The 12,579-nt window shown below is 46.1% G+C and overlaps 1 protein-coding gene across 6 annotated transcripts in view; it reads left to right on the forward strand.

Annotated features, from left to right (window-relative positions):
* Positions 1-12,579, forward strand: part of LOC122383716 (serine/threonine-protein kinase mig-15-like) — a 396,652-nt gene that overhangs the window by 230,693 nt on the left and 153,380 nt on the right. For all 6 annotated transcript variants that reach the window (XM_043370438.1, XM_043370439.1, XM_043370441.1 and 3 more), the window contains one exon: positions 9,291-9,389. In XM_043370438.1, the coding sequence (XP_043226373.1) occupies positions 9,291-9,389 (99 nt within the window). The remainder of the gene's footprint in view (positions 1-9,290; positions 9,390-12,579) is intronic.

Raw genomic sequence — 12,579 nt, forward strand, 5'->3', positions numbered from 1 at the left:
TCAAGGTCAGGTCAGGGCGCTCCAGGTCACGAAGTTCGTCGAAGGAGGTCATATTGCATATCATTCGATTCGGCAGGTCCTCCTGAGTCCGTTGGTGGCTTTCCCGACTCGCTAGCTCAATCTGATCGGGAATTATTGGCGAAAAACTTTACCTAGTGACGTCATAAATGACGTCACGGAAGGTCAACATTACAAAAGTGAAGCATCGGACCTTGCAAGAATCGCATGGATTCACGATTCCGTGGGCTTGAGATAGTTTATCAGGCTGGAGCCTGTCCGGCCGCGCCGCCCCCGACCTTGGTCAGGTCACGCCGGCCGGCCGCCGAGACGCATTCAAAGCTGAATTGACGGCAAGGTTGCAAAAGGTAGCAGCTGAAACTTACTCGCTCATGTTCAGAAAGGTGCGGAGAATTCAGCTACGCTCTATTCGTCATATTCATTTTTATCCATTTTGACATTTTTCAACTTATCTTTGAAATGCTATTGTGAGAACGATACACATGCAGGGCTCCTGCTCTGATTCATTAACCCTATTAGTGGCAGGGGGGTTGTTTTCATCCACCCCTCAGGTTTTTTCGGGAATATGTCCGAAACCGCTGAAGCTACGATGCTGAAATTTTCTGACTTTTCCTAAAACTAAATTGGGCACGTTCCCTGAAAATTTCAAGTTCATAACTTAACCAGGGGCGGCTCCAGAGCACTGGGAATTGGGGGTCCTATTCGTCATTTGGGCGAAGATCACGATGCTGCACCAGTTTTACGAACAGTGAATGAAAGGTATCATGTGATAACATATACAAAGTTATTGTGCATCCTCTTTTGACACGTTTTTGCTATAATAGGCGGATCCAGGCGTCCAAAAAGGGGGGTTATGTTTTACCTCCCAACATAGTTGCCCTGACACCGCCTATGCATGACCAATACAATTGTAGTCGTTCTCTCATAAGAAAATTGTAACATAACAAGACCATTACCACCCTTTTTAGAAACAGTACCAACAAAAACCTTATTTACTATACTTTTTGTGTACCCCCAATCTCAATGATCTGTATCCGCCTATGATTTTTGAAAATGAATATTTTTAGGATTCATGTGAATTCCTGGTTCATTCTCTATCGATCGGCAAAAGTTGCGTTAAGATTGGTTCAGAAACCTGGCCGTGATAAACAGTCTAAAATGTATCTGCAATTTGCCCGTTTTTACCCCCCTCTACCCCCCCCCCCTATTGACATTTTTTAATTTTTATTTTTTAGAAATGTAGATCACGTTGAGCGAAATCGAATGCCGTTTGAATTTTGAAAATCGGCCCGTTAGATCTCGAGATATCAAGGGGGGTCGTAAACAGCCCCTGCCACTAATAGGGGTAGCCAGGAGCCTGCCACTAATAGGGTTAAACTCAAAAACGATTCATTGAAAAGTTACCATGATAGCAGAAATAGCTTCATTATGAATTGTGCTATCCGGTGATATGCTATTTTCACATATATCTTCTCAAAACTTCCGTTAAATTTACATTGAAAACTGGGCATATTTTTCAGCACCATAGCTCGATTTCAGGAACCGGAGCGTGGGTCTACTTTCGGCAGGGTTATAAGTCATCAAATGGTAAAGTGGCTTAAAAATACGGTTCTAGCCGATAACTTCAGACAATTTCCTACCCATTGAGAAGTACAAATACCAGTTTATCGAAAGTCGGGTTTTCATTAAATTCGCGCTAATCTGGTGTTCGGCAAGACCGTGCACTGGTGCTCCCCCGCCTATGTTTAATCAACACACCGTGGGGACTTCGCCCCTCCTAGCACGACTTTACTCCTGCGGCGGTACACCGCAGTCAGCTGACCGCCACGGCGCCGGGCAGCGCAGCGGAGCGCTGGGAGCCACGCGACATCTACTGCTTTGATGTCTCGTAGTAGCTGTTTGGGCAAAATTGGGCAAAAGATAAGAGTTGATTCCAATGCAGAATTTATGGGAGAGTATTTTGATATGTGTTTCCACACGTAGCTCCTGCGGCGGTACGCCGCAGTCAGCTGACCGCCGCGGCGCCGGGCAGCGCGGCAGAGCGCTGGGAGCCACACGACATCATCGGCTTTGATGTCTCGTAGTAGCTGTTTGGGCAAAATTGGGCAAAAGATAAAAATTGATTCCAATGCAGAATTTTTGGGAGAATGTTTTGGTATGTGTTTCCACACGTAACACCGCGTAACTCACTTTGTAAGGCTATGATTTGCCGAGTCAAATCTCCGAGACAAGTGGCATATAAACATTTTTTGTATTTCATTCAAAAATCATACCTTTGGATTGTTTTTCGAACTTTTTATGCATATGCTCGTATTCCTCATTAAATACAGATTATAAAAACATGTAGCAACATCGAATTGGTGCTTGATTAAACGAGTGAGCAGGCGTTCCGTTGTCAAGTAATTTTTCGCCTTATCCTAGGAGCACGGTGCTAGTCAGCGCAACTCTTCACTTTGTGACGTATTTTGATGTATAAGTCATCATCTTTAAAGCGATTTAAGGTCGGATTCGGATACACTGGACAATTCTGCATAGAAAGCATATAAAGAAAGTGGAAATCAAAATACCCGTATTTGCCACTTATGTCGTGCTAGGATCGCAAAAGTCCCCACGGTGCAACAGTGCACTGTGGGGACTTTGCCCCTCCTAGCACGACTTTACTCCTGCGGCGGTACGCCACAGTCAGCTGACCGCCGCGGCGCCGGGCAGCACGGCGGAGCACTGGGAGTCACGCGACATCTTCTGCTTCGATGTCTCGTAGTAGCTGTTCGGGCAAAATTGGGCAAAAGATGAGAGTTGATTCCAATGCAGAATTTATGGGAGAATATTTTGATATGTGTTTCCACACGTAACCCCTGCGGCGGTACACCGCAGTCAGCTGACCGCCGCGGCGCCGGGCAGCGCGGCGGAGCGCTGAGAGCCGCGCGACATCTTCTGCTTTGATGTCTCGTAGTAGCTTTTTGGGCAAAATCGGGCAAAAGATAAGAGTTGATTCCAATGCAGTATTTATGGGAGAATATTTTGATATGTGTTTCCACACGTACCACCGCGTATCAAACTTTGTAAGGCTATGGATTTGCCGAGTCAAATCTCCGAGACAAGTGGCATAATAACATTTTTCGTATTTCAAGCGGCCTCTGCTGTCCCGGCTCCGTCCACGCCGGTACGCAGATACAGCGTGAGCGAGGCTGCCACGGAGCTCGGCGCTGTTCTGCATTGCGTTCTCTTTTGCCCGACAAATGTCTATCGTCTTCTGCAGTGTCAGGGCTGGCTCAGCCAGAAGGAGTTGTACCGTTTCTTCACTGCGAATTCCGGTCACGATTCTGTCACGGAGCCTGTCGTCCATGCAGTGACTGCAGAAATCGCAGAATTCCGCCAACTCCTTCAGAGCCATTAGGTAGTCGTCAAACGGCTCTCCGTCCGCCTCCGGTCTTGTGTAGAAGTCCTTTCTGTCAAGGATGACGCTTCTTTGGCTTCTCAGGTAGCTTTCCATCCTGTCCAACACAGCGTCTACAGCTGTGGCGTCGTCTACATCCAGAGAATAGCGTACGACACGCGTCCATTCGTCATCCAGGAGTGCCAGTAATGCCGCGCGCTGTTCGGGAACTGACATGGAGTCTAGACCTGTGAGAAGTCGATATCCTCTGTACTTCTCTCGCCATGCCGAAAACTCTCTGAGGCTAGCTGACGTCATCAGGTGCGGGGCTGGAGTGGCTGACGGTGGGAGACGGATTCTGCTAGCTGCAAGATCTGGGGAGCCGACATCGTCTCCAGACTGGCCACCCACTACTGCTCTGCCCTGTAAGGCCTGCGTCACGAGTTCGGTCATTCGTTGTTCCCTCGTGTTCGCAGCTTCGGCCTGTTCCCTTAACAAGCTTGTCAAACTAGCAACCACAGCGGCAAAGTCGTTGTCGCAGGACATTATTCGAAGAGCTACGGCGTTGAAAAATTTGCGTCCTCGCCGGGATTCGAACTCCGGACCTTCTACGCGAAGACAAGCACGCTAACCACTGCGCCACGGAGACCAGATTCGGAGCGGTCCACTAGTAGTATATAACCAGCTTGTTACTCTTCTCGGCTGACTGCCGGCCATCCCCATGAGTGAACACTGTTGACAAGCGACATGCAGGTATGACAATTGACGAATGTGCGTTACATAATCGAAACTGATTCATAGCTGATGTCATACGTTTTTTGCTGCATCTTACTTGACGTGTAGCTAGTAGCGTGATGCTTTTGAGGTATTTTCATCCGTCACATGCCATAAGTAGATACCGCGCTAGGTGCAATAGAGAGCATGTGTGGTAACGCTACCGACCGCGCCATGTGTGATTCTTATCCGTGGGTCATAGTTCGTGCAATATAACTAAAGCGTCATGGAATAAACGTCATTTATATTGAGCTACATTACAATGCGTCCAACACTCGACAGATCGACCCCGATCAAACCAACCGCTGAACAATGTCACACTCGCGTTGCCATGGTGACGACCAATAACTGGGGGTCGCCCATGGTGGCAATACAACTCTCCGAACCTCACAAACACATATATGTTTCGATGCGGACTGACGAGAGAATTACGATGGTACTCGAAGTTTTGGCTTAGCTTGATTACTTCAAAAGTTATTCGTAAAAAACTGTCTTCGCATCTAGAGCCGCTAATTTCGCTATTTTGACCCCTGTGACCCCTGCGTCAACCTCCAAAACGCGGCAAATGCGTCATAGGACACACGTCATTGCTGAATCTGAAGCTGACTCGCAATATAACAGAAAATCCCGACCGCAAACTAACACCGGCCAAATTGCCCCACACCCCCGGCCAAACAACCCTGCTAGTGGGGCAATTTGGCCGCTTTGCAGACCTTTGTAATACGTCACAATTTCAATATAAGTAATTACTCTATCATTCCAAGTTCATTGTCCAGTAAAGTAAAATGAATGCGACACCTGCCAGCGTTGAGAAAATGCAGAAATGTGTCGTCACTTTTAAGCTACATCGTTTTCTAAAAAAGCGGCCAAATTACCCCAACCTCCCCTACCACTAAATACCTAACTGGGCTCCATTTTATTGGAGTCATTGAAATGGTCAAATTTGAAGAGTTTCAAACTTTTTATTATCTAACCATGTCTTAGACCACCTGCGATGCTGAAGCTTGGTATGGTTGATCATGACAAGGCTGATAAGTTAGCATATCCAACAAAACTGGCATTTGTCACTCTATTTAGCTAACATTTTTGGTGGCGATTTTTCCAAGTGAATAGCAGGCCACATGGGGTGACTTTGCCACCATGTTATTTATGCAAAAATCGAATACTTATCCAATGCAATTCAAACTAATTTTCAACGTAGCATCATTTTGACCTCCAAACTGGTTTTTAAAAAAGTGAGAGTTTATACGTTTAAAATTAGCACAGGAATGCACAGTGGGAATATAGAAAGGCAAAAATTACCAAACTAAAAAAAAAAATGGATGAAGCTGGGCCCAACTTTTCAGCACAGTCATGAATAGGGCTGCGGAGTCGATGGATTTTCGGCGACTCCGACTCCGGCTTTCAAAACCAGCTCCGACTCCGACTCCGACTCCGGGCAGAATTGTCGACTCCGACCGACTCCAACTCCCGACTCCGACTCCGCAGACCTAGCAGGGCTGCGGAGTCGACATATTTTCGGTGACTCCGACTCCGACTCCGGCTCGGGTTTCTAAAATCGACTCCGACTTCGACTCCGACTCCGGTCACAACTGTCGACTCCAACCGACTCCGACTCCGACTCCGACTCCGACTCCGACTCCGCAGCCCTGGTCATGATCATCTACAACTCCTGAGTTTGCCAGTAAGACTAGCTGAAAAAATCTGTATCATTTTATAGATCAAAACGCTGATAATAAGGGTGCCGGTAAGATGCCGCAAGAACGTCTTCTTTCTGTTCCTCTCAATGCCACTGGAGGAATGTGGCACGGTCCTAGAGTAGGTACCGATACAATCATATTTTTGCTTATTTATCGATTCTGAACCATTTTTCAGTTTCTATTTTCTATCAATGTCATTAATTTTCAACAAATATATTGTATTATAAAAGTAATGTATCTCTCCTTTTTTTGTACATCATTTAAGAGCAAAAAACTTTGAATTGCTTTATTTGTTTCCTATTAAACAATTAAAGATGGTTGCCCTCCCCCATACAATGGAACAAAAATGCTTAAAAATTATTTGCAAGCGTTAAAGGGAGATAATGACCTTTTTCCACAAAATCTGAGTTAGGACCATTTTCTGACAAAACACAACAAGTTATAATGTAAATTAAAACCATTTTGCTCAATTCGGTACCTTGCCGCAAATATCTCAACTTGAAGTCACGTTAGCGGGGAGCGCTGAAAATGACCGTTGAATAAGTACTTACATCACTTTTTGGTACTTGCATGTAATTTTGTAAAATGAGCGTATTCCTTACATTTGATCTTCATCACATCTAGTTAGTTAATGGTCGTCTATAGTGCCTTCAAAAGATATTCATGGTTTGGGGGTGGTTTATGTCTAAATTTACGCAACTATTTTTCCTGTTCATCATCTGACGCCATATGCTGCTATTTTAGTAGCAACGACTCAATTTTGAATCGGTCCCGCCGACTGCACAATAAAAGAAGATAGATACAACACTTTTGCGGCATCACTGAAAAACTTATGCAGTACTGTTATCGAAATTCTCATAACACCGTTCGACAAACCTGAAGTCTTTTTGAAATAAATATGCTTGTATTTTTCGCTTCAGGCTCTGACGCCAAAATAATGAATTTCGTAGTCGCAATCGCAAGATTTGGCTGCGTTTCTGGCGCATGCCGTTCATTTGTGGCGCAAAATAATACTTGGAAACAAAGAAGAGTAGGCACTATGTACCCCCGAATTAGAATCTAAAATTAATTCTAAACCGAATTAACTCTAATTCAAATTAGAATCCTTACAACCAAGCAACGACAAGGCATAAACAAAAACCCAAGCGTCGCTGTTTGAAACAAAAGCGCCATATACTGCGACTTTTTTATAGAGAAGGACAACGCATTTCGGTGGGTGTTACAAGTACTGCAAGTACTGCTTTTTTTTTGCAAAAATAAAAACTTTTTCACATACGAAAATGTGCTAGGAAATTTTCATATTTTATAGAAACTACAGTAGAAATAGTATAGATGTCGAGTAATTTTTATTTAAGAAAAAATAAAGCTCATTATCTCCCGTTAAAAACCATTTTTTTGACATAGTGGCAAAGTCACCCCTTTTTCAGTTTAACTTTGCCACGACTCATTTTCTTTAAAAAAAATATATTTTTAGGCAAGATATAAATATGATAGTAGCAAAACCAAAAGAGCTAATCTTCATCCGTGTTTTGAACATAGAGTCATCCCAACAAGTTAAGAAGTGTAATACAAGCGTCTAAAGTTGAAAACATGGCAAAGTCACCCCCGTTTACGGTACATGATGACCTTGAGCTCACGTAACCTTTAGGTCAAGCGACCTGAGGTAACGTGACCTGAAGCCAACCTTTGACCTTGACCTCTCGAGGTCAACACATACATGTTTCGATGCGGAATGACGAGAGAATTACGATGGTACTTTCAGTTTTGGCCTAGCTTGATTACTTCAAAAGCTATTCATAAAAAACTGTCATCGCATCTAGAGCCGCTATTTTGACTATTTTCGACCCCTGTGACGGCTGAGTCAACCTCCAAAATGCTTCAAATGCGTCGTAGGACACGCGTCATTGCTGAATGTGAAGCTGACTCGCCGATAACAAAAATCATGGCCTCGAACTAACACCGGCCAAATTGCCCCACACCCCCGGCCAAATAACCCTGCTAGTGGGGCAATTTGGCCGCTTTGCAGACCTTTGTAATACGTCACAATTTCAATGTAAGTAATCACCCTATCATTTCAAGTTTAATGTCCGGGAAAGTAAAATGTATACCACACCTGTCAGCGTTGAGAAAATGCAGAAATGTGTTGTCGACTTTTAGTTACATCGCTTTCTAAAAAAAGCGGCCAAATTACCCCACTCTCCCCTACGGCTTTTTGTGACCCTGCATGAGAAGCAGCAAGCAGACTTTGGGAATCATTGCCATGTATAATTTTGGCTATTTGTATGAAATGAACGCACGCTAGCGGCGTTTGAAGTTGCGAGTATCTGACAATCATTTTACGACATAGAAAATGTCACGACTTCTGACAATCATACACCAGGCCAGTTTTGACAAAAATATGAAAATCGTGTTTTTTTCAGACACCCCAAACATTTGCCTGACTGGCCATATTACGATTTTTTCGATTAGGTGAACTTGAAATTTGGGCCTTTTCGGTATTTATGGCCTCTCGTGAACCCCATTTGCATCACTGTGCCCCCGTCGGTGCGCGGGTGTTGTACTTCAGATGAGCTTAACTTTTTAAGTACACTTAAGCAAGCAAAAAATATATCAACCGACGCGCCTTGGCGTGCTGAGTACACTGGTGCTTTTGTTTTTGCTCTATCTTAATTAGATCAAAAGTTATAAGAGAAAAACTTTTGGCCTGTTTTAGCGAAATTTTTACACCAGAAAAATCACTAGCATACCAAAACGACGTATTCAGGACTTATGTATATGGGGAGCAGTCGACGCTAGTGGACCATGGGACACAAAAAAAAGTGCTGTCTCCCCAAAATCTGAGAGATTGAACCCCATCTTGACCCTCCCTACTAGGTATTCATTTGAATCTATGCCAAGTTTCACGTTCGTGGCTCATCGGGTTTCAGAGATATTCTACAAAACGTAAAGGGGGGTGCAACTTTATGCCCCCCCCCCACCCCGCAGCGGTTCGTGGGTTAAAATATGATAGACCACGTTTCCATGGGCTCACTGATCCGGATCAGTAAAAATGGATTAGCTAAATCCAGTATAGTTAGTCAATATATGAAAATGAAAATAAGGGATTAACTGATTATATAAGCCTAATCCATATCGAATGATATCATGTAGCGAAGAGTTCGAGAAACATAATACGATTTAAATTTGCTGATCCGGAACAGTGATGCCCATGGAAACGGGGTCATAGACTGGAATGCGCAGACATCATATTGCATGTAATGGACGTTTTTTAATGCAAACTTCAGACATGGAGCTGCCAACTCGTTTTAAAGACATTTTACGTTTACGAGATAAGGCTGAGGTAATGCTAGTGACGCCTTTGCATTAGGGCCGCGTGGTTTGGAGGCTGCTGCCGACGCTGACGCCCGTCGCCAATCCGGCAGAGTCGCGAGGAGCAGCGTCACCGGCACGCCGACTCGTCACCGGGGCCGGCCGGAACGCCGGTGGCGCGGACCAGCACCGTGATGCCCGACCTGCTGCCGGTCAGTACCCAGTCAGCAATCTGTCACTTTATCGGTCAGTGGTCAGTGGGTGGGGTCAGTGGTCAGTGGTCAATGGTCAGTGGGTGGGGTCAGTGGTCAATGGTCAGTGGGTGGGGTCAGTGGTCAGTGGTCAATGGTCAGTGGGTGGGGTCACTGGTCAGTGGGTGGGGTCAGTGGTCAGTGTATGGGTCAGTGGTCAGTGGTTAGTGGTCAGTGGGTGAGGTCAGTGGTCAGTGGAGTGGTCAGTGGTTAGTGGTCAGTGGGTTGGGTCAGTGGTCAATGGAGTGGTCAGTGGGTTGGGTCAGTGGTCAGTGGTTTTATCAGTGGTATGGTTGAATGACAGATATGTGCATAGATCCGCATAGATCCGAGAGGCGGATCTATGATCTTAGTAGATCCCTCGACAAACTGTACGCCGTGCACGATAACGGGACTCAGAAAAAGAAAATTGAGCGACGCCAGAAAGTTTTGAGCTTTGCCTCTAGAGTAATCTTCGGACGGCGTCGGTTCGACCCCGTCTCGGACCTGCGCGACACACTTGGCTGGCTGCCCCAAATGCTATGTCAGATTACCTGACACTCACGATCGCGCATAAGGTCATTAATCTCCGACTTGCTGCTCCTTCGAAAGGCTGTCGTGTGATAACGGGATTGTATTTGCCTGTAACATGTGCCCACACGACCAGACTTTGTGAGGTGACCAGTAGGGTTGTTAAAAAAACGAATTTTTGGAAAAGTATATGGGCTCATGGCTCATGTGGTGCGGTATTCTTTTCTGAGTCCAATGATGCCCTTTTTCCGGAAAGTATTACTGCTAGGCGCTGCTCAAACCGCTTAAAGAAGACCATGTTACGCCCGCCGACCGGCCGGTGTCAATAAGGGCGAGAACGCGACGCCGCGCGCCGGCGGCAGCGCCTTATCGGCACCGCGCGCCACGACACTTGCCGGGCGGCCGGCTGGGCGGTGGGAAGTTATAAGTGCGTGGTCTTATTGCACACGATCGGGGTGCGCTATCCCATGTTTTCGGGGCGTAAAGTTTCAGTGCAGCATCGGTGCGTCTGCCACGGTGGTCTGTGTCGATGGTACAGAAAATAAGTCAAACAGAGCTACATAGAAAAGAGTGAGTGATTCTGGATAGTTGCCTCGAAACAATCCGTTTTAAGAATACAGCTGCCTTCTTAACGTACCGTATCACTTGTTAATCCTTCAAATACATAGCAAACTCTGAGCAATAACACACCTCTTTGCATTGTTGTTGACAATTAACGTTAGTTTTGGACGGTGGCTCGCACCCCCAATATGCTGCCGCGCAACTTTATTCCAACGGCGAAACGGCAACTTCGCGATAATCGAAAATTCACGATATACGTACAGCAGGGGCTGGCAATGCAGTATGCACAAGGACAGAATATGGCGGAGACCCGACAGTCATGGCCCAAGTTTGGGGGTGGCTTTGACGAGCATAGGCGTCACCAATGTCATTATTCAGATACGTTGATGTCAGATGCTGGGGCAACAGAATCGACGCCAGGTTTAACTTAGATTAGCAGGTCGAAAGAAAACCTAACATGTCTGGGAATGACAGGGTGGCCACACTGACAGTGTGACGAAGTGAGACATGAGTAGAGACGTTAGCCGGAGTACGTACTCATATAAATCAAGCGCCGTTTATCCAATCCTTCGAGCATAAGGACGCCGGCAGTCCGGCCAGGGCGGCCGTGCCCACCGATGCCGATCAAGATCCGAATCCAGACCCGGCATAGAACACGGCTCTGCCCTGACGTGACACATTACCCCGGCGTGTCATTCATGACGGATAGACCAATGCAGGAGCCTTGCCAGCTCCTGTTATACCTACTTCGTTAAATTTTCGATTCTCGCTAAGTTGCCGTTTCGTCGTTGGAATAGAGTTACACGGCAGCATATTGGGGCTGCGAGCCACCGTCCAAAAGCAACTTAAATTATCAACAGCAATGCAAAGAAGTCTGTTATTGCTCAGAGCTTGCTTTTTGAAGAATTAACAAGTGATACAGTACGTTAAGAGGGCAGCTGTATTCTTGAAACGGATTGTTTCGAGGCAACTACCCGGAATCATTCAGTCTTTTCTGAGCTCTGTTTGACTTATTTTCTGTACCATCGACACAGACCACCGTGGCAGACGCACCGATGCTGCACTGAAACTTTCCGCCCCGAAAACATGTGATAGCGCACCCCGATCGTGTGCAATAAGACCACGCACTTATAACTTCCCACCGCCCAGCCGGCCGCCCGGCAAGTGTCGTGGCGCGCGGTGCCGATAAGGCGCTGCCGCCGGCGCGCAGCGTCGAGTTCTCGCCCTTATTGACACCGGCCGGTCGGCGGGCGTAACATGGTCCTCTTCAAGCCGTTTGAGCAGCGCCTAGCAGTAATACTTTTCGGAAAAAAGGGTTTAATTGGACTCAGAAAAGAATACCGCACCACATGAGCCATGACCCCATATACTTTTCCAAAATTCGTTTTTTTTAACAACCCTAGTGACCAGCCCTTACAGAACATAAAAGATATAACACAGGCAGATACATTCCGAAATTGAGATGCATAATAACAGTACGCCGTATCTAATCAAGACCGCAATATCTATACTACTATTTGAGGAGGGTGCGTCTGTCCGTTACCGAGGTCCCGACTTGGTGGTGCTTTGCGTGGACTACAGGCCAGACCGTTGCACCTAGCCCGGTGAAATTTGTACAACTTATAGATCAAAGATGCGCGACGTGCCTTTGAGGGGTCTCAGCTCGATCGGGTCGTTAGTGAGCGCGTGGCGCGTGCTCAAAAAGTGCAAATTCGCGTCATAGACTTTACATGTATAAATCGACGTGCGAAATCGGGCGAAAACGGCTAATTTTGGCCGACACGGGTCCAGTTCCCGTGCAATATCTTGGTGACCAGGGGTCCGACCGGCACGGGGAAAACAGCATCGTGTACAGAATTGAACGGGCTATTGAATGGTGTGCAATGCAGAGGATAGCACGCGCCACGTGCACCGGAGAGGGCACTTTTATTTGAAAAATTGCGGTTTTTGAGGGATTTTGGAATTAATTTTATTTTTAGGTGACCGTTAAATGGAGCGAGTTGAATCAACGCCTATTTGCAAGAGAAAGGTACCGCCTCTCATATAAAAATTGTGAAAAGCTGATTGATCCAAATCAAGG

This window comes from Amphibalanus amphitrite, unplaced genomic scaffold, assembly GCF_019059575.1.
Source record: "Amphibalanus amphitrite isolate SeventyFive unplaced genomic scaffold, NRLGWU_Aamphi_draft 000171F_arrow, whole genome shotgun sequence".
NCBI lineage: Eukaryota > Metazoa > Arthropoda > Thecostraca > Balanomorpha > Balanidae > Amphibalanus > Amphibalanus amphitrite.